The sequence below is a fragment of the Phyllostomus discolor genome, chromosome 12 (assembly GCF_004126475.2).
Source record: "Phyllostomus discolor isolate MPI-MPIP mPhyDis1 chromosome 12, mPhyDis1.pri.v3, whole genome shotgun sequence".
Lineage (NCBI taxonomy): Eukaryota > Metazoa > Chordata > Mammalia > Chiroptera > Phyllostomidae > Phyllostomus > Phyllostomus discolor.
Window position 1 is genome coordinate 22,296,673 of NC_040914.2, and position 21,477 is coordinate 22,318,149.

Here is a 21,477-nt window from a genome sequence, read left to right on the forward strand (position 1 = left end):
CCTATGAGGGCTGTACTATTCTCCCTTCTGTCTTACAGGTGAGGAAGTGTAATGTGTTCAGTTACACAGCTAGGATGGAAGTCCCAGGGCCTGAGTCAGGTGCCTCCATCCTCAACCACCACACCCCACCACACAGCCAGCTTCCTGCCTGAGCTCTGTATTTAGTAGGGTGCAGGTACCAGGAGGCAAGCGATGTAAGCTAGGAACAGCTCAGGAAGGGCCTTGAATAGCTTGCCTGCTCTTTGCCAGGCCTTGTGCCCACTGATGTTGGTGTCCCAGATTCAAAACCAACCAAACCCCTCACTCAGGGTGTTCCCAACCCAAAGAGACAATGAAACAGACAGAGACAGCCACAGCCTAAGGTGACAGGGCCTATGACAAAGTGAGGGACCAGAGGCTGTGGGAGCCCACAGGTGTTAATCCAGTGCAGGGGAGGAGGGATCCTGTAGGCTTCCTGGAGAAAGCCCATCCAAGTGGATACCTGGTTGAGAAATTGAGATCAGTGTGATGGGGGAGGGTGGAGACAGTCTTCAGGAAGAGGAGACAGCATATGCAAACACCTGGCAGAAGAAGCTATTTCACTGGCAAGTGGGCGCCCTGCCAGAGGTTCAGTCATGAGATGAACCTAGAAAAGTCGTCAGGGGGCCAGTTCACAAACACCAGACTGAGGAACTGGACCATTACCATGTAACCAAGAAGCTGCAGACAGTCATCTGCCTTCCTGACACCGACACAGCCTTTTCCCCTCAAATATTAAACTAATGTGTTGCAACAAATGAGATGTCAAATGTTTGCAAAGCACCCACAAGAAATCCCTGCCCAAACTGTGCCCACTGGTGGGGAAAACTGGCCCAGCTCTCAGCATGGCCAACTACCACTACCCCAAATAACTGACATAGAGAACCAAACCACTGCCACCCACCCCCACCCCGCCCTTCACAGCACTTACATACTGCCGGGCACCAGTCCTAATGCTTTACATATGTTAACTCATTTAGTTCTTCCCACAATTGCTACCATCACCCCCCACTGGACAGAAAGCACAGAAAGGTTAAGCCACTTACTCAAGGTCACACAGTGAAGGAGGCTTAGTCACTCAGGGAAGGCTGACTTTCACATCCTCTTTTCTTCATGGATCCCCAGTGTGATGTGAACCGTCTTTTTCACTAACTTCTCACTCAAAAGTATGTGAGTCATGTGGACATGTGCTTACATATTAAGGAAAAATTGAAAGTAGGAGACTGAAGTCAACACAGAAACACTCGAATCTGTACACTAGTTTTTGGACAGACCACCAAGGTACAGCAGAACACCACTTAGGCCAGGGTTCGCCAACCTTGGCACGAGTACTCTTTTTGGCCAAATAACTGTTCTGGGAGGGCCTCCTGTGCACGGTATTCAGCCGCATCCCTGGCCCTACCTACCACATACCAGTCACACCCTTCCCTTGCTCCCTAGTTGTGACAACCAAAAATGCCCCCAGCCATTGCCAAAATTTCTCTGGGGGGTGACAAAAATCACCAACTGAGAACTGATGTACACTATCTGTAGATTGCCTGAGGTTTTAAAACCCCCACCTCACTGCCTGCTTTACAAGAAACCTTAGGCCTTTCCCAGAAAAGGAAGCTTTCCCCGATTATGAGAATTACATGAGAGGAAGACAGTGAAAGTTCACTGTTGGTTAACACACACTTTCCATGTTAACTCATTTACGTACCCAAACACTCTAGAGCAGGTACTAGTACTGTTGTCTCCACTTCCCAGATGAGGAACCTGAGACGTGCGTGGGATATCCAACGCACAGTGTCTGGCACAAGCTGACTGCCCATTAAGTGCTGTTGCCTGCCTTCTGGCCCCCCAGGTCCTGGCTGGAGTGCTTGTAGCCTCTGGGATCCTGCAGCCCCTGACTCAGGTGCCTCTACATCAAGCTTTGTCATCCCTCCCTCCCTTACCAGGCCTGATACACCTGTGCCTCATAAGACGGGCCCCAGGAAATGGTGAACAAATGAATGAGTCTGATGACCAGGATTCAACCCCTACGACAGATGCCCTTCGCTCTCAATCCTATCAAGGGCTTCTCAGGGGTAGACGCAAGAGAAACTCAGAAAATACGCAGGAAAGGGGCACTTTGGGGGCTGGAAGGAGGCTAAGGGCTCAGACCTGGATAGGTGCTCTGATTTTTAGTTTTGGGGGCTGTACCCGGGAAAACCCTCCGTTTCACGGGTCTCACTTGCCCTCCACCCTGACGTCCGCCTTTAACTCCACAAGGCAGAAGGCACGCGCACTGGTTACGGACCCACGCCTGCCCACTGGGTCCACACCCCGAGTCTGGGGCGAGTGTGGAGAACCGCAAACCATCCCATCCGCGCACTCACTCAACTGCCACGCGGGGGCTGCGCGAGCCACGGCCCACCCTGGGTCCCCTCGGAACCCGGCCAGAGCACGCGCCGCCTCTCCCTTCCCCGCCCCACTCCTTTCTCCGCAGCCCTGAAACCTCCCGACCCGCACCACAAACTCTATCATTCTCCCAAGAAAGCACCAAATCTGAAAAACAACCATTCCGGCTTTGAAATACACTGCACAGGACAATGCAGGCAGAGACGACGCGCACACACAACAAACGCGGCTCCAACTCCTGCGCAAGCGCAGAGGAGAAAAGACCAAGCCGGCCTGGAGCCCTTTGTAAGCACCTGCAGAGCTCGTGACGAAACCAGGAGGCCCTCTGTCTGAAAAAAGTAAGCGTTGCGCGACATTCTGCCGCAAAGGCACATGGGAGTTGCGGGCGGGTGGACCTGAAGCCTTCTGGGAGTCGTAGTCTGTTCAGCCACCTCCGCGTTTTCTGGGAGCCTGGACCTTCCACCAGCGCAGATTCAGCTAAGGTGAATGTCCCCTCCCGCGCGGGATGGTCCTGGTCCTTTGTCGCACTGCCGTGTAGGAGCTGATGGTTTCCACAGTTCTCTCCCACGTATCCAGTACGGATCCCTGCAGACGTGGCACTCCCCTCCGCGATCCCCACCGTGGCCCTCCGGGTGGGAATGCCCTAAGCAGCCAGTGTCCCAGCTGACCCGCTTTGCACTCAGCAGCTGCGTGCAGTGCGAGCGCACTCTCCTCTGTCTGGGCTACAACCTACAGTGGTCAGGATTGGCCAAGGGGGCGATCCAGGCGGCCGTTGGAGCCCAGGGGAGGCGCCAGACCCAGCCCTGGGTTCAGGCAAGACTTCCAGAGCAAAGGGCCTCAACTCTACCATGCCCAAATGAAATTCCAGATTCTCTAAACCTACCCCTCTCACACGAGTTACCCATTCTTACCTATTTCTCGCCTCTTCCCCATCAAATGGTCCCACTGTCCTTCCATCTGTTCATGCCAAAACCTTGGGCTTGTCTTGAGTTTTCCGTTTCTCCCATCCTCTTCCCTCCCCCAACCACGTCTTGTGCGAATCCCATCTGCTCTATTTCTAGAAGAGATCCAGAATCTCACCACGTCTCTCTACTTGCACTGCTTTGTTGCGTGGGTCACCGGCCAGCAGTGACCACGGAATGCTGCGGATGGCTCGCCGAAAAACACTCGAGAAAAAACATGCACAGAGACAGACCAGTTTCTGTGGAGAAGTAGGGACGAAATGGCCACCCCCTCTAGTGGGGAGTGCGCTGATTTACCGTCCAAACCTGCTTTTATTGGGCTCATTTTGCATAATAACTCAGGTAAAGTACATTACTCATCAGGGGGAAGTAAGGAACTATAGAAAACAAGGAACTCTGCCAGTCTATTGAGTCGGGGTCAAAGAGCTGTAAGACTTTGAGGAACAAACTAACTTCCTCCTTGGACCCTTCTCATTCAACTGAGAGCATTCTAAACAAAGAAGGTTTCACAGTAATTTACATATTCTTTCTTAGGCCTGATCACCCGGGAATCCGCCCTTTTCAGCACAGAGCTGCACCACCCTGTCATTGTTTCAGGCTTAGGTGGAGCAAGGGAACTAAGGCAACCAAGAGATAAGGAGATTTTCTCCCAGATGATGAGGACTCAGGCTATGTCAAAGCCGAGGAGCGAGGGTCCATCACCCCCTTTTGCTGCAGCCCCCCAAGTCCTTCTTTTGGGGGGCCTCCCAAAGTGATCGTGCCTGTCTTAGGTCGTTCCCCCCTTGGGGAATCTTACCCGTCTTTGGCTAACCAACCAAGCTTTTTGGGGTTCAGTTATGAATAAAGCAGCAGAAGCAGCATTCCTGCCAGGGAGATAAGCTTTTGTCTCCTTGCTGGCTTATGGTTCCAAGGGTGTTCCCTTAGCCTTAGCCTAGGTGGGGGTTTCAGCTCCTGATACCAGTCAGGGTGGTTCCCAACACTGCTTCCCCTCTGCTCCAGGTGGCTCCTTATTACCTAGTGGGTCACGGCAGGAGCCTTCTCACTGGCCTGCCCTGGCCACTCTCCATGTCTATTCACACCCCGCAGCCTGAGGGATCTTGTTAACATATAAATCAGATCCGGTCACTCCACAGCTTAAAACCATCCAGTAATTCCTACCTCATTAAAAAAAAAAAGTCCAAGCTTCTCATCCAGACAGCCGTCCAGCCCCCCACCTCTCTTCTGGTCAGCTTCAACACATTTTCCAACCAACTGAGTACAGACAGGCCCTTCCCTTCACTTGCTCGTAACTTGCTCGGGCACATTCTTCCCCTCCTGATCTAATGCCTGACTTCTCATTCTTCTGGCTTCATCTCAGGCGATAATTTCCCCATCTTACTCCTCGTATTTTTTAATGTGTCTTGGTTATTTCCTCCTCACCCATGGGTTGGTTCCGTCACTAGAGCTTTTTGCCTGCAGCCTTTCCCGTTTGTTCGCTACCGGGTCCCCATTGCCCAGGATCCACTGAGTCGGTGTTTGTGGAATGAATGGAAGCTGAAGCTGGGATGGGAAGGTGCCTGGCCTGCACAGTGCTGAAGGGAAAGTGTTACAGGCAGTAGGTTTACTCTGGGCGCTATCCACGTAGCCTCTCTGGAGGCAATGTCCCCACAATTCTGAGTCGACCTGTGACCAGCTTCTCTTCTCTCCCAGTCTAGGAAAAGCTGACCCCTCTCACCCAGCTGGGACCCTGCAATGCCTGCCCCCCAGTGCACCTCCTGCCACAAGGCCCGAGCCGCCCTGCGTTGCCCGCGCTCGGGCCAAGAGCTGTGTGGCACCTGTTTCTGCATGGCCCTCGAGGCCGAGGTGCTGCACACGGTGGTCACGGGCCACCTGCTGCCTCGTGGCGCGGTGGTGGCCGTGGGTGCCTCCGGCGGCAAGGACTCCACGGTGCTGGTGCACGTGCTGCGGAAGCTGGCACCCCACCTGGGCATCTCGCTGCAACTGGTGGCCATGGACAAGGGCATCGGCGGCTACCGGGAGGTGGCGCTGGCCACGGTGCGGTGCCAGGCTGCGAGATGGGAGCTGCCACTCACCGTTGTGGCCTATGCCGACCTCTTCGGGGCTGGACAAGGGACGCCATGGCCCACAGCATGGCCGGCTCTGGCCACAGCCGCTCCTGCTTCACCTTCTGTGGGGTGCTGCAGCGCCAGGCGCTGGAGGAAGGGGCAAGTCTCGTGGGAGCCACGCACGTTGTGACAAGTGAACCCACACGCTGGTGTTACAGGGTGCAGCCAAGAGGGGGGACCCCAAATGGGCATTTTAAAATGGGGTCCAGAACTTAAGGTGTCCAGGAGATTTTAAGATGTCTCCACCCCCCACCCCAGGGTGTGGGTTGGGGGAAGGGACAAATGGAGCAGGGCCATTGAGAGCTGTTTAGCATAGCAACAGCCTTGCAGCTAAACTCTGGCATGGTCCTTTGGCATATCTATAACCTTTGACTGGTTGCATAGATATGTTAAGTAGCTGTGATCAGCTCTAAGCCAGGGGAATGGAAGTAACTTCCCCACCCAGATATAACTGGGGGGGGGGGGGTCCCCTGAGTTACAGCGCCTGCGTGGGAGCTCAGAGAGTATTGACTCCAGGACATGGGGCCACGCCTGCCCAGACTCATGATGGCAGCCCAGTAGAGCTGGAAGGATATGAGTTCGGGCATGTGAAGCCGAGTGTGGGAGGAGTCGGAAATGAGGCTGCAGAGGAAGATTGGCCACGGGGATTTAAAACCCAGACTTGGCGGCCATTGAGAGGGGGAGATCCATGCTCGGCCCTGAGAAGGACAACCATGCTGCTTTAGAAGGGAGAACCATGCGCAGCCCTGAGAGGAGAGAACCATGTGGCTGTGGAGGTGCAGAGAAGATCACGGCCATTGGAGAGAGAGCCACACAGCTTTAGCAGAGTGAAGACTCCCGCAGCCCTGAGAGAGGGAGAACCACGTGGCAGCCCTGGAGGAGAGAACCATGCAGTTTTGGCAGAGTGGGGACTCTCCCTTCCTGCAGCCCTGAGAGAGAGAACCACGTGACTTTGGCAGAGTGGGGACTCCTGTGGCCCTGGGAGAGAGGATCACGTGCCTTTGCCAGAGTGGGGAACCCCCCCTCCCCCGCAGCTTTAGAAGGGGGAACCACCACCTGGTTTTAGCAGAGATCCCGACGAGTCAGCTGAGGGTGCTGGGAACCCTGGGAGGTTTCCCAGTCGAGATGGAGTACTAACTGGGAAGAACCGGAGGACTGCCTGAGCCATGGACTTCTATTTCCTTTCCTGAGATATGGTACTCTGGACTGGGCCAAGGGGGAAGGAAGGAAGGACTGTGTGTTTGTGGGTGTTTTTAGGGACTTTAGGATTTTTGATAAAGACATTAGGTCACTACTTGAAGTTTGTATAGCATTAAATAAACATTTTCTTTCCTTTTCACAAATCTCTGGCATTGAGAGACATCTTTCCTAGGGCGGCGGACATAATGGACCCGGGGCCTTTCTTTCAATAATAGTATATCATCCCAGGGCCCCCCTTGTTGTGTGTTCTGTAACACTGGGATAGGAGAAACTGGGAGAATCAGGCGCATGCTCAGGTAAGGGTGGGCACTGGAAGGAGGCTGAGGCTCGTGCCCAAGAAGTGAAAAGGCGACCCTGGGTGTGTTGTAAGTGGTGAATCTCAGTATTGTTCTGGGCCACAGTAGGTGCGTGGCTCAGGGATGGTGCAGGGCAGGCGTGGCAAGATTTTGAGTCACTGTCATCACCCTGGTGCACACGCGCACACGCACACACAATGGCAAATGGAGAGGGGGGGTTCTCTTAAGACTGTGGTTCTCTTCTCTGCATTTTTAAATGGCATTTTTTAGGTTTCCCTCACAAAAGGAGGGGTGTGCAGGGGTGTCTCCCAGTAGAAGCCATCCAAAGACTGAAACGCAACTGTATCTTTTTTAACTCCTTCCTTTTGCTCACTTCCCTTCTCTGATAATGGTCTAATTTTCTTCCCGTCATTACTTCAGACACTACGGGCCGTGTAGCCCAGAGCAAAGCTCCAAACCTCGGTTTTCTCTTCGGTTAAACGGGGGCATTCATACCATCTCCATTCCGGGGATGCTGAGAACTAGGTGTGTGAAGCATTCAGAGCAGACGCTGAAAAGCAGTGACCGTGATACAAGCCTTTGCTCTTACGCACAACACAGTCCCTGCTCCTGCCCGGTTCTCACGTGCTCACTGTAACCTGGGTGCCAATCAGGAAGATGATGCTGTGGGAGTTTTCGGCAGGAGGCCCTAGTGGGAGGAGAAAGGCGGGGACTAAGGAAGCGTTTCCTGAGCGAGCCGGGACCTGAAGGCTGCGCGGGTAACTAGTGAGGGGTGAACGAGGTTGGAGAGAGGGTTCCGAGCAAAGGAAGCCGCTGATGCAAAGGCCCGAAGGTGAGGATGTGGGGCCGATGGAGAAGCCCCGGGAAGAGCAGGGTTTTACTGCGGAGACTCGGGTGTGGGATGGGAAGACGCGGAGGAAACAGGGATGTGGCTGAAATCCTGTGGCGACTGTTGTGTGGTCACTGTCCCCCATCCGCCTTCACAGGGACACCTGTGTGGGCAGCGCTGTGGAGAGTCTCCGGTAAGTGCGGTTTTGACGCCTCCCGTGCGGTCCGAAGCACACTTTTAACCGAGACTGGCAGGATGTTTGTAGCATAAAGCACTTTACCGCCTCCGTGAAAGTGTCACAGGTGGGCACAGGTAACCAGGTTCTTAGTGATCGGGACAAAGAATTGAACCGAACACCCAGAGTTCATAGAAGAGAATATGGGAGCAGGCCAACTCCAAGCAGAGATTGACCTCATGGGCTGGAGGGACTTTATGCTTATAGAGCAGATCTTTCCTGGCTAGTTGTGGTGGGCTTTTACTGAGTGTGTACAAGTAGTTGCATTAAAACTACTGCGCATGTGGTTTCCCATGATTTTCCCCTATTAGCCACCAGGGAAGAGGGTCCCACAATGCTAGGGAATTGATCCCCGTTTCTCCTGGGGTTCCCCTGTACTAGGTTCACCTTTCTCTAAGCCAGAGAATTATAGCTCTCCGTGCTAGAGATTGGTGAAAAAGAAAAGAGTTATTTATTTAAGTTATACAAACTAAAAGTAATGACTTAGTGTCTTTGTTAAAATCCCAAAGTCCCTTGAAACACCCACAAACACACAGTCCTTCCTTCCCCCCTTTGCCCAGTCTGGGGTACCGTATCTCAGGAGAAGAAATAGAAGTCCGTGGCTTAGGCAGCTCCTGGTTTTTCCTAGTAATTTGTGCTCAGCTGGCAGTCCTTCCTTAGTTCCCAGTACCGCTGGTTGTGTTGCCAGGGTCGCCAGCTAAAGCCGCGTGGTGATTCCTCCCATGGCTGCGGGGGGGGGCGGGGGGGGGGGAGGATCCCTCTTTCTGGGAGAGTGACGGCGGCAGCGGCGGCACCGAGAGGGCTACCTCGGAGCTCATTGTGTCCTGGCCAGGGCAGGTGGCTGCAAGGTTAGCTGAGCCCAAGAGAGGTGAGAGCGCGGGCGCAGCTTGTGGAGGCCTGGCAGTGGCTGCGGCGGCCGGGCAGTGACCCGGTGCTCCCGAGTCACTTACTGGTGGCCCCTTCTCTCAGCCTCGGCTGCAGAGCTGGCTGGGGCTCGGAGCCGGGTGGTAGAGGAGCTGCAGGCGGCTGCATCCCGGACGGTGTCTGCACCGCTGCGGGAGTCCCCACTCTGCTGAAGCCGCATGGTACTCTCTTCAATGGCCGCCAAGTCTGGGTATTTAAATCCCGCGCCAGTCTTCTTCTGCAGCCCCATTTCCGACTCCTCCCACACTCGGCCTCACATGCCAGAACTCTCAAAGCCTTCCAGCTTTACTGAACTGCCATTGTGGGTCTGGGCAGGTGTGGCCCCATGTCATGGAACCAATCATTTCCAAGTTCTCACGCAGGTACAGGCGCAGTAACCAGGGGGAGTTGCCTCCCAGGCTCCGTAACTAGGGAAAGTTACTTCCATTTCCCTGGCTTAGAGCTTGGCCAGAGCTATTTAACATATCCATGCAACCAGCCAAAGGCCATAGATATGTTAAAAGACCACGCCAGAGGGTAGCTGCAAGGCTGTTGCTATGGGAAACAGCTCTAAATGGCCCTGCTCCATTTGTTCCTTCCCCTGGGGTGGGGGGTGAGGACATTCTATATATTTTTCTAATATTTCCTGGACACCTTGAGTTCTGAACCCCATTCCAAATCTCTATTTGGGGACCCTTTGGCTGCACCCTCCTACAAAAGGGCATCTAGCACAGGGCCTGCCCGGCCCGGTCGGTGGGTGGAGGTGAGGGCACCCCAATTGCTCCGTGGGAGCCCCCTCCTGTTTCTCGCTGTGTCTGCCTTGCGCCTTCACCGACTGCCCCATGGTCCCTGGGATCTCCTCGGCCTGCACCCCTTGCCCCTACCTGCTGGTCTCTTTCTGAGTCCTCGCTGCCCCAGAAACTTTTTAGGGGGAGGGTGTCCCCATAGTGGGGTCACCCATGCTATGTCATTCGCCATGCCCCTCCCCGTCTCTCTGGGTTCTGGCTGCCCCGTGGTGTCCCCTTGACCAACAGCCTCCCCCACCCTCCGCCCCCTCCTGACCTGCTCCCCTTCTCTCTCCCAGGCCACAACGCCGATGACAAGGCGGAGACCTTGCTCATGAACTTCCTGCGGGGCGACGAGGGCTGGCTGGCCCGGGGCGGGGGCCTGGGCTCCCCGGGCGAGGGGGGCGCCCTGCCGCGCTGCCTCCCGCTGCACCTGGCCTCGCAGAAGGAGGTGGTGCTGTACGCGCACTTCCGCCGCCTGGACTACTTCTCCGAGGAGTGCGTCTACGCGCCCGAGGCCTTCCGCGGCCACGCGCGCGACCTGCTCAAGCTGCTGGAGGCCGCGCGGCCCTCCGCGGTGCTGGACCTCGTGCACTCGGCGGAGCGCCTGGCTCTGGCCCCTTCGGCCCGGCTCCCGCCCGCCTGCGCCTGCTCCCGCTGCGGGGCGCTGGCCAGCCGCGCGCTCTGCCAGGCCTGCGCCCTTCTGGACGGCCTGGACCGCGGCCGGCCCCGCCTGGCCATCCGCAAGGGCGGCCGGGGGCTGGACGAGATGTGGCCGCCTGGGGCGCATCGGGAGGAGGTCCAAACCCCAGGCTCCAAGGCCGCAGCCTCCGAGGCTGTTCCCTCCTTCTAGGGACCACAGTTTTCTGCTGGGATCCGACCTGGAACTCAGGGAGCCTGCAAATGACACTGTGAATAAACCCCCGTTACCTTTGCCCAAGGCTTCCGCGTGAAATCCGGAGGGGGATGGAACCGGTTACCTGTGACCCTGCAGGAGCTGGGGCCTGAGCTCCTGGGTCTGAGGGAGGAGGGGGCTGAACAGCTTCCCACTCCTGAGCGAGTAGGAGTTGGGGGGCTGCTTGCCTGGTACCTCTGCCAGGTTCTCAGCCAGCCCCAGCCCTTCCTGAGCACCTGCTGTGCACAGACATTTCCTGTTTGCCTGTAGCGGGGTAAGCAAAGCCACCTGCCTTGATGGGCACACGGCACTCACTGTAATCCTGGTGCTTCTCTGAGCCCTGTGCACTCTGCGGGCGCCGCCCCCTCAGCTCACTCCCACCGTCTCATTGGCTGTAGCCTGAGCACTAGCAACTAGCCTGAGGTCACCTGGATGGAGAGGGACTGAACTGGGGGCTCACACCAGGGTCTGCGTGGGGCTCTTGCCCCCCACCCCCTCACACTTTAATCCCTCCTGGTGTCTCTGTGATGGATGAGGAGCAGCTGGGTGGGTCCCCAGACTTCGGCTTCTGGAGGCAAAGCTGGGTGAGCCTGGGTCAGTGATTTAACTTACCATATTTGATCTTCAGTTTCCTCCTCTGAAAGTGGAATCGAAGCACTCTTGTGAGGATTTGATAAAGCGCTCCATAAATGGGTTGGTTGTCACATTAAAGTTTGGACACCAGGGGCTCTGGGTTTCAGGATTGCCACCTTGCTGGTCCAAGCAGGTTTAAGGCCCACATGCTTCCTGTGGGACCCCTGGGGAGACGTGGTGTTTTCAGTCCCACCTCTCAGCTTTCCTAGGCTGGTCCTGAGTCAAGAATGCCTGCCCTTCCCCATCTTCCTGCTCAAATCCTCCAGGGTCTTCCTGGAAGACTCCCTGATTCTTCCACCAGACCCACACCCCATCCACTGGGACTGGCCCTCCTGTGAGCCCATCCACAGTTTCTGGGTGTCATTTTTCCCAACTGGACTGGACTTTCAGGGCAGAGACCAGATAACACAGCAGCATTCTTCCAACATTTATGGGGCCCCTAATGTATACATGGGTTGATGAAAAAGACAGAATGTCTTGCTTGTGGAGCTTACAGTCTTGTGGGAAGAGACTAAGAGAAGTAAATACATTCTGTAAGAACTGATGATGATGAGTGCTATGCTTAGAAAATGAAGGAACATGATCAATATTGCCAGCCATCAGAGAGATGCAAATTAAAACCACAACGAGATACCACTTCACACCAGTCAGAATGGCCATCATAAACAAAGCAACAAACAACAAGTGTTGGAGAGGTTGGGGAGAAAAGTGGGCCCTAGTGTACTGTTGGTGGGACTGCAGACTGGTACAACCACTATGGAAAACAGTATGGAACTTCCTCAGAAAACTAAAAATGGATCTGCCTTTTGACCCAGCAATTCCACTGCTGGGATTATATACTAAGAACCCTGAAACACCAATCCAAAAGAACCTATGCACCCCAATGTTCATGGCAGCACAATTTACAATAGGTAAGTGCTGGAAGCAACCTAGGTGCCCATCAGTAAATGAATGGGTCAAAAAACTACGGTAATTTACACAATGGAATTCTATGCAGCAGAAAGAAATAAGGAGATCCTACTCTTTGCAACAGCATGGATGGAGCCGGAGAGTATTATGCTAAGCAAAATAAGCCAGGCAGTGAAAGACAAATACCATATTGTCACAGGTGTGCACAGGTAACCAGGTTCTTAGTGATCGAGGACAAAGAATTGAACTGAACACACAAAGTTTATAGCATAAAGAAAGAGGGAAGATTTATTAAGTGATAGTACACTCCACAGGACACGGGAGTGGGCCAGCTCTGAGCAGAGAAAAGGGCCCGTGGGCTGGGGGATTCTATTCTTATAGGGCAGAAGCCCCCTTGCTAATCTTTGGTGGGCTTTTCCTGCACAGGTACAAGGAGTTGGATTTCAAAGCTACTGCGCATGTGTGGTTTCCCATCATTTTCTTGATTGGCTACTGGAGAAGGGAGTCCCACAATGTTATTTCATTATAATGATATTATAATGAATCAGGGGTAGCGTGCAGGCGCATTCTTTGATTCAGAGTTACCCCAGAAAACAGGAACAACCCGTCTTAGGGGGTCTTTGTCATGTATAGATGTTTTCTACCTCAGCCCTGCGGGGCCTCTGGAGCTTCCTTCCTGACTATCTCCTGCCTCAATATGATCTCACCTTTAACAGGAACCTAAACAACAAAACAAGCAAAATATAATCAAAGACACTGAAATAGAGAACAGACTGACAGTGTTCAGAGGGGAGAGGGGAGGGAATTTCAGGGGAGAGTGGGAAGGGTTTACAGGAACAAATATAGAGAATACATGGACAAAAACTAGGGGGGGGTGGAAATGGGAGGGAGGTGGGTAGGGATGTGTGGGTGGGCTGGAATGGGAGTAAAGGACAGAAAAATGTACTTGAACAATGATTAAAATAAAATAAGAATAAATAAAATGAAGGAACATGAGGGGAAAGGCTATGGAGGGAGCTGTTTTATTTGGGGAGGTCAGGGCTCCTTTGAGGAGGTGACTTGGGTTAGAGACCAAAATAAAGCCATGGAGGTTTCTAGCCATGATGGAATGTTTCATGTCAACAATCCTTATAGTGAAACCAAATGCAGGGAAGTCATACACACACACACACACAGAAAGAAAACAGAATCTATTTGAAGACACCAAAGAGCAACCACAATCCCAGAGAAAAGGGAAGTTTAACTTGCAGGAGGGCCAGAAGACTGAGAAACTGGCCAGAAAGCTTACACTAAGAGGCTGGAAACCTGAGCTGAATTTTTAGCAGCATCATGGGGATGGAGACAGAAATAGCATCCGGGGCTCCCAAGGCCACTGGGGCTCAAGGGGCCAAAATCCTGGGGAGCAGGAAAGAGCATTGAGGAGAGCATAACAATGTGCTCAGATAACCCCTGGGCAGTGTCAGGGAACCAGGTAAACAAAACTTGATGTTCAGGGTCTCTAAGAAGGAGAGACCCCATAAATACCTCACTTAGGACCCAAACAGAATTACAAATTAGAAGTAAGGGTCATGGGCAAGTAGGCCTATTCACAAGGAGACCCGAACCCATGTTCAAATTCAATCCGACACTGGATTAATATACTCTGTTTTCCAGGAAGCAAAAGTGGGGTAGCCCTAGCCACATGACCCTATTTCCATTTAAATTGGTTAAAATTAAATTTAAAGCTTCATTCTTAAGTCATACTAAACACATTTGAAGTGCTTCATAGCCACATGTAGCCAGGTGAACAGCACAGATACAGAACATTTTTATTACAGAAAATTCCATTCTGCAGTGCTATTCTAGACTGTTCTAGAATCCAGAGGGAAAATTTCTCAACCACAGTCTCAAAATCTCTACAATTTTTCACACAAAATACCCACTATTCAATAAAAGATTTACAGGCATGCCAGGTGATGGGACAACAACTGAACACCAAGAGGAAAACAGCATGGACATGGTCCAGGTGATCCAGGTGTAGGAGTTTCAGGCATGGACTGACCCCACACCAGAACCAGTAGGTGTAAAGTTTGGTAGAGGAATAATGAGAACACCATGGGTAGGAAAAGGAGCAGGGCATGTGGCTGCATAGACCCTTCTGCACCCTCATTGACTCCCACACTCTGAGCTCATAGCCTGGCTCCTCCTGCAGGGACCCTGGGGGGACACAGAGGCTCAGCTGCAGCCCACACCCCTCCCCCACGTGACCTCCACCATCCCTTTGGCTCACTCACAACCCACCCCCCTCAAAAGGAGCAGCAGCAGGGGCACCATGTCTGCATCTGACAGGGCAGTGCAAGTCCCAGTCCCTGTGTGAGGGAAGGAAGTCCCCAGCTGTGGGCTGGGACCCACAACACCCTAACAGGAAGCCATGGGTGACAGAACTGTGGCCTGCAAAGGGAACTTGAACTTCACAGGCTGTGGGGGTGCTGTGAAGGCTGAGAAATCATCCTGTCTCACCTCACCCCAACATGGCAGGGGGATATACCAAGGCCTCCAGAGGTGGAGAGGCTTGTCCAGATGTGAATCTAAAGTGATCCACCTTGCAGATGATGTTTAAGTCAAGAGGAAGGTCACCCAGGACACCACCACAGTCAGAACTGGTCCTGGTGACTTGGGGAGACTCATCATCCAATGGAAAGCAGTGAACACTCTGGAAAAGGATCAGTTAAATTTTTCTTTAGACCACCCAAGTAGTCTTAAGAAATTCAGACCCAACTCCAGTGGAGGGTGGAACCCAATGGGAGAGCTGAGCATTAATGGCCTCTGTTGGTTGATTTCCATGTGTTAATTTCTTTAATGCTCACGGCCACCTTTGAGTAGGATGCATGAACTCTGCTGTACAGAATGGAAAACAGGAACAGAAAAAATAAGTGAATCTCTTGTGGACAGTGTCGTAGGAAGCACTGAAGCCTGCACTGAAGCCCAAGTCTCTTCAATCCCGTCACTTTCTTCTATCTGCTCTGCCTGCTCATGCTCTTACTGTGGCTAATGTTAATTTTACACAAGGTCTCATGCTTCACCAACTAGTCCCCAACTTCTTTCCCCCAGAGAGGCTGTGATGCCTCCAGCCAGGACCAAGCTCTGAGTGAGTCCTCATTTGCTTGTCATCTTGATCTCTGAGTACTCAGAGGTGCTGGTGGCCTCTTGGTTCTGGGGCTCCTGTGGCTTCAACTCGTGAAAACTGATGTTGGCGTAGTGGAGCTCCTGCTGTTCCCCTGATGGAGGAATATCCTTGGTGGGTGATGCTTGGTCTGGGGGCCTGTCTGGCTGGGACTTTTGCTGTGAACCCTGAGTGAAGGGGAGATGAGGAAGTTGGAGAAAAAATAAGGCAGACATAGTCCTAATGGAAAGATGGGCCAAAGGAACAGTTTTTCATTCATCCTCTTATTCCATACCCATTTTTTATGAACTCAATTATTTTCTCATTCATTTAAAAACATTGTAATACTGCCCTGGCTGGTGTGGCTCAGTGGACTGAACACCAGCTTGTGAACTGAGAAGTCACTGGTTTGATTCCCAGTCGGGGCACATGCCTGGGTTGTGGGTTGAGTCCCCCAGGTGGGGGTTGTGAGAGGCAACCAAATCTGTCTCACATTAATGTTTCTCTCCCTCTCTTTCTACCTGCCTTCCCCTCTCACTAAAAGTAAAAAAAATAAAAGAAATAGAATATAATAATACTACAAATGATTAGACTATATCAAGGGCTTAATAATCACATTCATCCTCATGGAAACCAAATATGAATGATACTCTTATTATTTCCATTTACAGATAGGGAAACTGAGGTGAGGAGAAGCGAATTAACAAGCCAAAAATGAGCATAAAGTAATAGTTTGATGGGAGGAGCAGAGAGAAGTTCTGGCAACCTGTACCCAGCAGGGAGGTGAAGTGGGCTCAGTGGTCAACAGGGCTGGGGTGCAAGACTAACCAAGGACTCCAGTAGATGAAGGAGAAGCCTACTCCCAACTGTCTGTCTAGCTGACCACAGAGGAGCGGGTTTGGGGAAATTCTGAGCAGCTCAGTTCACACACATTGAATGGACACACCCAGCCCCTCCCTCTATACCTCATCAGAAGGCACCCATATCACTCACCCAAGGGACTGTGCCCCTGACAGGGTCTTCATCATTCGTGACCTTTCGTCTCCTGACTGTTTGCTTCCTGTGGAATTTCACTCTAAGGGAAGAAGTCAGGAGCCACAATGGTTCAGGCACAGGTGGGCAGGCTGCCTCCACTTCCTGAGAGGACCACTGAGGCATCCAGACCCAGGAACCTGACTCAGAGACTTTTCTGACATGTAAGTGACTGCTCTGTCCTCTGGATGACCAGGTGTTTGACTGAGACCAAACTTACATCATGATAGGCCCCTACACAGAGCGAAACTAATGCATGAGCAATCATAACAGTGTTATTCCTCAGAGACAAAAATTAGAAACAACCCAACTATCCTTCAATGAATGAAGAGACAAATAAAATGTGTCCCATCCATACCATTCAACATTATTTGGGAATAAAAATGAATGAAGTACTAACATATATGCCTTGAAAATATAGTCTGTGAAAAAGTCAGTCACAAAGGACCATGTATTGTATGATTTTAATTATAGGAAATGCCGAGAACGGGCAAATTAAGAGAGAGGAATTAGATTACTGGCTGCCTGAAGCTGAGGGAAGGATGGTGGCAAAATGATGAATAAGGGATGTGGGTTGTTTTTTCATTTGATCTAAAGGAAAAGTTTTGAAATTGACTGTGGTGATGGGTGCACGACTCTGTGACTGAACTAAATGGTGTTGACTTGCACACATTAAATATATGGGAATTTTATCTCAATAAAGCTGCTGTGCCATCTCGCCTTCAAAAGGGCCCCTCTGTAGGGACTTAGCTCTGCCTTTCTGGGATTCAGGGCCTCTCTTTGTACTCCCCACGACATAGCTCTCTATACCTCCCCAGGACATGGACTTACATGCAAAAGGAGATGAGACACAAACATAGGAACAGTAGGGCCATGGCACCAGCACCACCAAGAGCTGCAGGAACCACTCTGGAAGTGGATGCTGACTGCCCTGCAGAGAAGAGGACGTGAGCCCACCCACTCACAGCACTCTGTCTTGTCTTCCCACCTTCTTGCAGATCCAGCTGTAGGTTCTGTTCAGACACCAGACAAAGGGTCCCATCCTAGCAAATCATGCCTCTCCTGACCACAGCCATTCTCTGCAGCTCCATCCTCCCTTTGATCCCTTCCTTTCTCCCTCAGCCTCTGCCCCAGCAGGCCTCTGACCTGGCAACAGCAGGACACTAGCGCTCTGGGCCCCATGGACATTCTCCGCCTCGCAGGTGAGTCTGAGGCCTGCCCTGAGCCCCACACGGAGGCTCAGGGAGCAGTTGGCCCAGGACCCCTCAGAGCTGGACAAAGCAGTGATGTTCCTGGAGTTCCCCTCCAGCAGCTCCTCCCCCAGCCACCAGCGCAGCAAGGGGGGTGGCTGGGCTTGGGAGGAGCAGCTACAGTGCAGACCCTCATCCTCCCAGGAGCAGGAGGGTCCCAACAGCTGTGGGGGGTCTGTGGGGAGCAAGGAGAAGTATCAGTGGTCCATCTGCCCTCCCAGAATTCAGATGTCCTGCCCCCTGGGGGTCCCCACACTCACAGACCATGGAGAGGTTCAGAGAGATATTTTGGGAACCCAGCCAGTGCTGAGCTTGGCAGGTGAACTGGCCTTCTTCCCCAGTCCCCATGGGAGGCAGCTCCAGGATTGCAGTGCTGGAGATGGGGTGGGTGTTCAGGGCTGGGGATGCCCGAAACCAGCTTAGCTGTGCAGGGGGGTTGCTGTCAGCCACACAGAGCAACTGTAGAGCCTCACCCTCCAGGATGGGAAGGGATGAGGTGTTTTGCAGAATCTTGAGGACTTTGGGGAGAGAAATGCAGAGAGAGAGAAAGAGAGAAAGCAAGAGAGTGAGAGAGAGAGAGAGAGGAAGAGATGAGAATATAGGGCAGCACACACCCACAAGAGGTAAGGGTATGAGGGTGATGATTTTCATCCCTGCCTTTCCCATATCTGATCCCATTCACACTGTGATTCCCCCTCAGGTCTATGGCAGCCCCAGGCTCAGGTCCAAGCCCCAGAGAGAGAGGTTCTTTCCTACCTGTGACATTTGTGAAGGACACACCTATGGTGAGGGTCCTTGGGGCATCTGGGACAGAAAGATATGGCCCCACTTCAGAGGGGAGGATCGTCTGAAAGAGGGATGGTGGGAACTGGGAAGGTGGGATTGCTGTCCTGCCCACTGCCCACCTGCACTCAGATCCACGCACAAGCATTCTCAGGTTAGATCAGGCCCCTGTGCACTCATACACACGCATGTGCAGATGCCAGTTCTACTGCCCACAGGACACCAGCCATCCCTCCCATACTCACAGAAAACATTAAGCCAGATTGTTCTCTCTGTAGTCACCAAAGGCCATTGGCGTTTCACCTGACAGGTGAGGTTGGTACCATGGTCCTGAGGTCTCGGGGTGAAGGTGAGCACTGAGGAGTGGAGGTTCTGGGGGTTCAGAGAGTCCAGAGCAGCTCCCGCCCAGGAGAAGATGAGAGGACTTCCCCCTTCACAGGACCCTGGCAGGCTGCAGGTCAGCTCTGTAGGGTGGCCGGACTTCAGGGGCTCCACAATGAGGATGTCTGGCTTCTGTGTCAGTTCTGAGGAGGAGAGAGGAAGGTGCTGGGGTCCCAGAGGTTGTGAACCTAGAGTATGAACCTGAGAGGGACGCCTGACTCAGGGCCTGAGCTCATCCTGGGTCCTGTGTCTCTTCTGACCACCCTGGGCCCAAGGCCTGGATCAGAAAGTATCTTAGTGATCTGTTCCTTTTGTCAGAGCAGGTCCCATATCTCAGCATCCTCTCTTGGGACCCTGCCATACCTGTCACCTGTAATGTCAGCTTCTTATCTCGGTAAGTATATTTCACATCATATCCTCTTTCCACTCGAAAGACATAGATTCCTGCATCACGCTGCCTGGCATCTCTGATGCTCAGGGAACAGTTGTTGGTCCTGGGGTCTGCAAGGAGGAATCGGCCCTGGGTCTCCCACATCACTTGTTTATTTAGGTTGTTTGTGGCCACAGGATAATTGTAGTCTTTGTTGCCTCCATGCCGATACCAGTAGGTGTAGAGTTTGCTAGAGGAAGACCGGGAACTCCATGGGTAGGAGAAGGAGCAGGGCACGTGGATGCACAGACCCTCCTGCACCATCACCAATTCCTGTACTCCAAGCTCATAGCCTGGCTCCTCCTGCACGGACCCTGGGGGAACACAAAAGCTCAGCTGCAGCCCCAGCCACTCTCCCACTGGGTCAAACCCCTTCCCAGGACCACTCACCCCCCCACAGCAGAGGAAGCAGCAGCAGCAGCAGGGGCACCATGTCTGCTTCTCACAGGGCAGATCTGTCCTAGTCCCTGTGTCGGGGAGGGAAATGCACAGCTGTGAGGTGGGGCCGAGGACACCCCAACAGGAAGCCTTGGGTGACAGAGCTGTGGCCAGACCTGGAAGGGGAACTCTGGCTCCACATGCCGTGGGGGTGGGGAGCAGACTAAGAAATCACCCTGTTTCAGCCTCAGCCCTCTGCCAGTTCCTCCAAGTGGCTATACCTAGGTCCCCAGAGTTTGAGAGGCTTGTCCAGATGTAAAGCTAAATGTGATCACCTAAAACAAGAGGGAGGTCACCCAGAGGACACTGCATTCAGAACTGGTCTTGCTGACTCAGGGAACACAGCCTCCAGCTGACACCACTGAATGTTCTGTAAGAGGGTACTTTTAAATTTCCTTTAGACCACCAAGTCCTGGTGGGAGAGGAAGGAATTTAGAACCAACTGCAGTGGAGGCTGGAACCCAGGGGGAAGCTGAGTGTTAAAGCCCTTTGCTCTGAGGCCTCTTTGGGGACATGAGATGCACAAGTGATGGCCTCCTGGAGTCTGGGAATCTGGAGGAGAGTGATGATGTCCCCTTCAAAGTGGGGGACATCAAAATGGGGTATGTGATAGGAGCTCTCACTCCACTCCAGGGGACCCAAATGCTGGCCCTCAGCACAGCAGCAAACTTGCCACATTAAACTCCGGAAGCTCCATCCTCAGGTCTCCTCATGAGCTCAGTACCCTTTCAGAGCCCCACAAGGGCTCCAGGGATGTGTGGAAATAACCTGCAATCCTGCTGCTCTTTTATGAGTGAAAGAAACTTGATGAACATTTTCCCAAAAATTACCATGAAGTAAAACAATTCAGAGTTTCCTTGTAACATGTCTTGTGATCAATGAAAGTTTCTTGAACTATACTGGAAAGTGAAATGTCAGTCTCCTGTGCCAGAGGAAGTACTGACTCTCTTTCTATTGGCTCCATTACATAAATATTATATTATGATAATAATTAATAATGATTACTAATATAATATATATGTTTATTCCTATAAGACAGAATTATTCTCCCATAAAGAGACAATCAAACAGGATCAGTTGGAAATGTGGGGGGTATGTGCCATGCAGGTGGGTCCAACAGGAACACCATACACGAATGAAAATAGTCTGTAACTGTCTGAATTCTCTTGTATTTTGGTTCTCAGCACCTTAGTTTTACTTTTTTGAAATCTTTTATTTATTTATTTTTAGAGAGAGAGGGAGTGGGGAGAAAGAGAGGGAGAGAAATATCAGTGTGTGGTTGTCTCTGATGTGCCCCCTACTGGGGGCCTGGCCCCCATCCGAGGTAAGTGCCCTGCCTGGGAATTGGAGCAGCGACCCTTTGATGTGCAGACCAGTGCTCAGTCCAGTGACCCACACCAGCCAGGGAAATTTTATCTTTTCTTGCTTGATGTGATGTGTTTTCCCTTTTTGGAAAAATCTCATATGTGCTGCATGGTTCTTTAATATTTGTTTTGAAGCTGTGATCTCATCATTAGTATAAATATCAGGTCCTACAAAACCTGGGGCTGCCCCTCCCTTGGGGAACATGTGAACCAGGGAAGCCTGCTGCTTCTCCTGGGGCCCTGCCTGGCCCTGTGGGGCCTCCTCTCAGGAAATGAAAGGAATGAAAACCTTCTTTTATTGGCATTAACTCTCCTTCTTGTCACTCAGTCACTTACACAAATTAAACCCCAAGGATACAAATAAGACAGGTCAGGAATGACCTGGAGTTCCCAGGGAGAAGGTGACACTGATGGCCCACGACCCACCTCTGGATTCCATGTCTCACCTCAGTGCTGTTCTCACAAGAAGGGAGGATCAGTCAGGTGTCGGCCTCGTTCTCCAGGGTCC

General features: G+C 52.4%; 2 protein-coding genes across 2 annotated transcripts; one reads left to right on the plus strand and one right to left on the minus strand.

Annotated features, from left to right (window-relative positions):
• Nucleotides 1–4,342: 4,342 nt before the first annotated feature.
• Nucleotides 4,343–10,647, plus strand: CTU1 (cytosolic thiouridylase subunit 1). The gene is given in 3 exon segments (XM_028529167.2): nt 4,343–5,454; nt 5,457–5,597; nt 10,012–10,647. Coding segments are annotated over 3 exon segments (1,059 nt in total). The 5' UTR covers nt 4,343–5,090; the 3' UTR covers nt 10,566–10,647.
• A 4,317-nt stretch (nt 10,648–14,964) lies between these two features.
• LOC114511125 (sialic acid-binding Ig-like lectin 5) lies at nt 14,965–19,607 on the minus strand. Its single transcript, XM_028529795.2, has 9 exons — nt 19,558–19,607; nt 19,101–19,481; nt 18,602–18,880; nt 18,330–18,377; nt 17,834–18,091; nt 17,470–17,748; nt 17,155–17,254; nt 16,285–16,366; nt 14,965–15,479 (listed from the first exon to the last, which is right to left on the minus strand). The coding sequence occupies exons 1-9, from the start codon at nt 19,598–19,600 to the stop codon at nt 15,285–15,287; spliced, it is 1,665 nt and encodes a 554-aa protein (XP_028385596.1). The 5' UTR covers nt 19,601–19,607; the 3' UTR covers nt 14,965–15,284.
• Nucleotides 19,608–21,477: the final 1,870 nt, after the last annotated feature.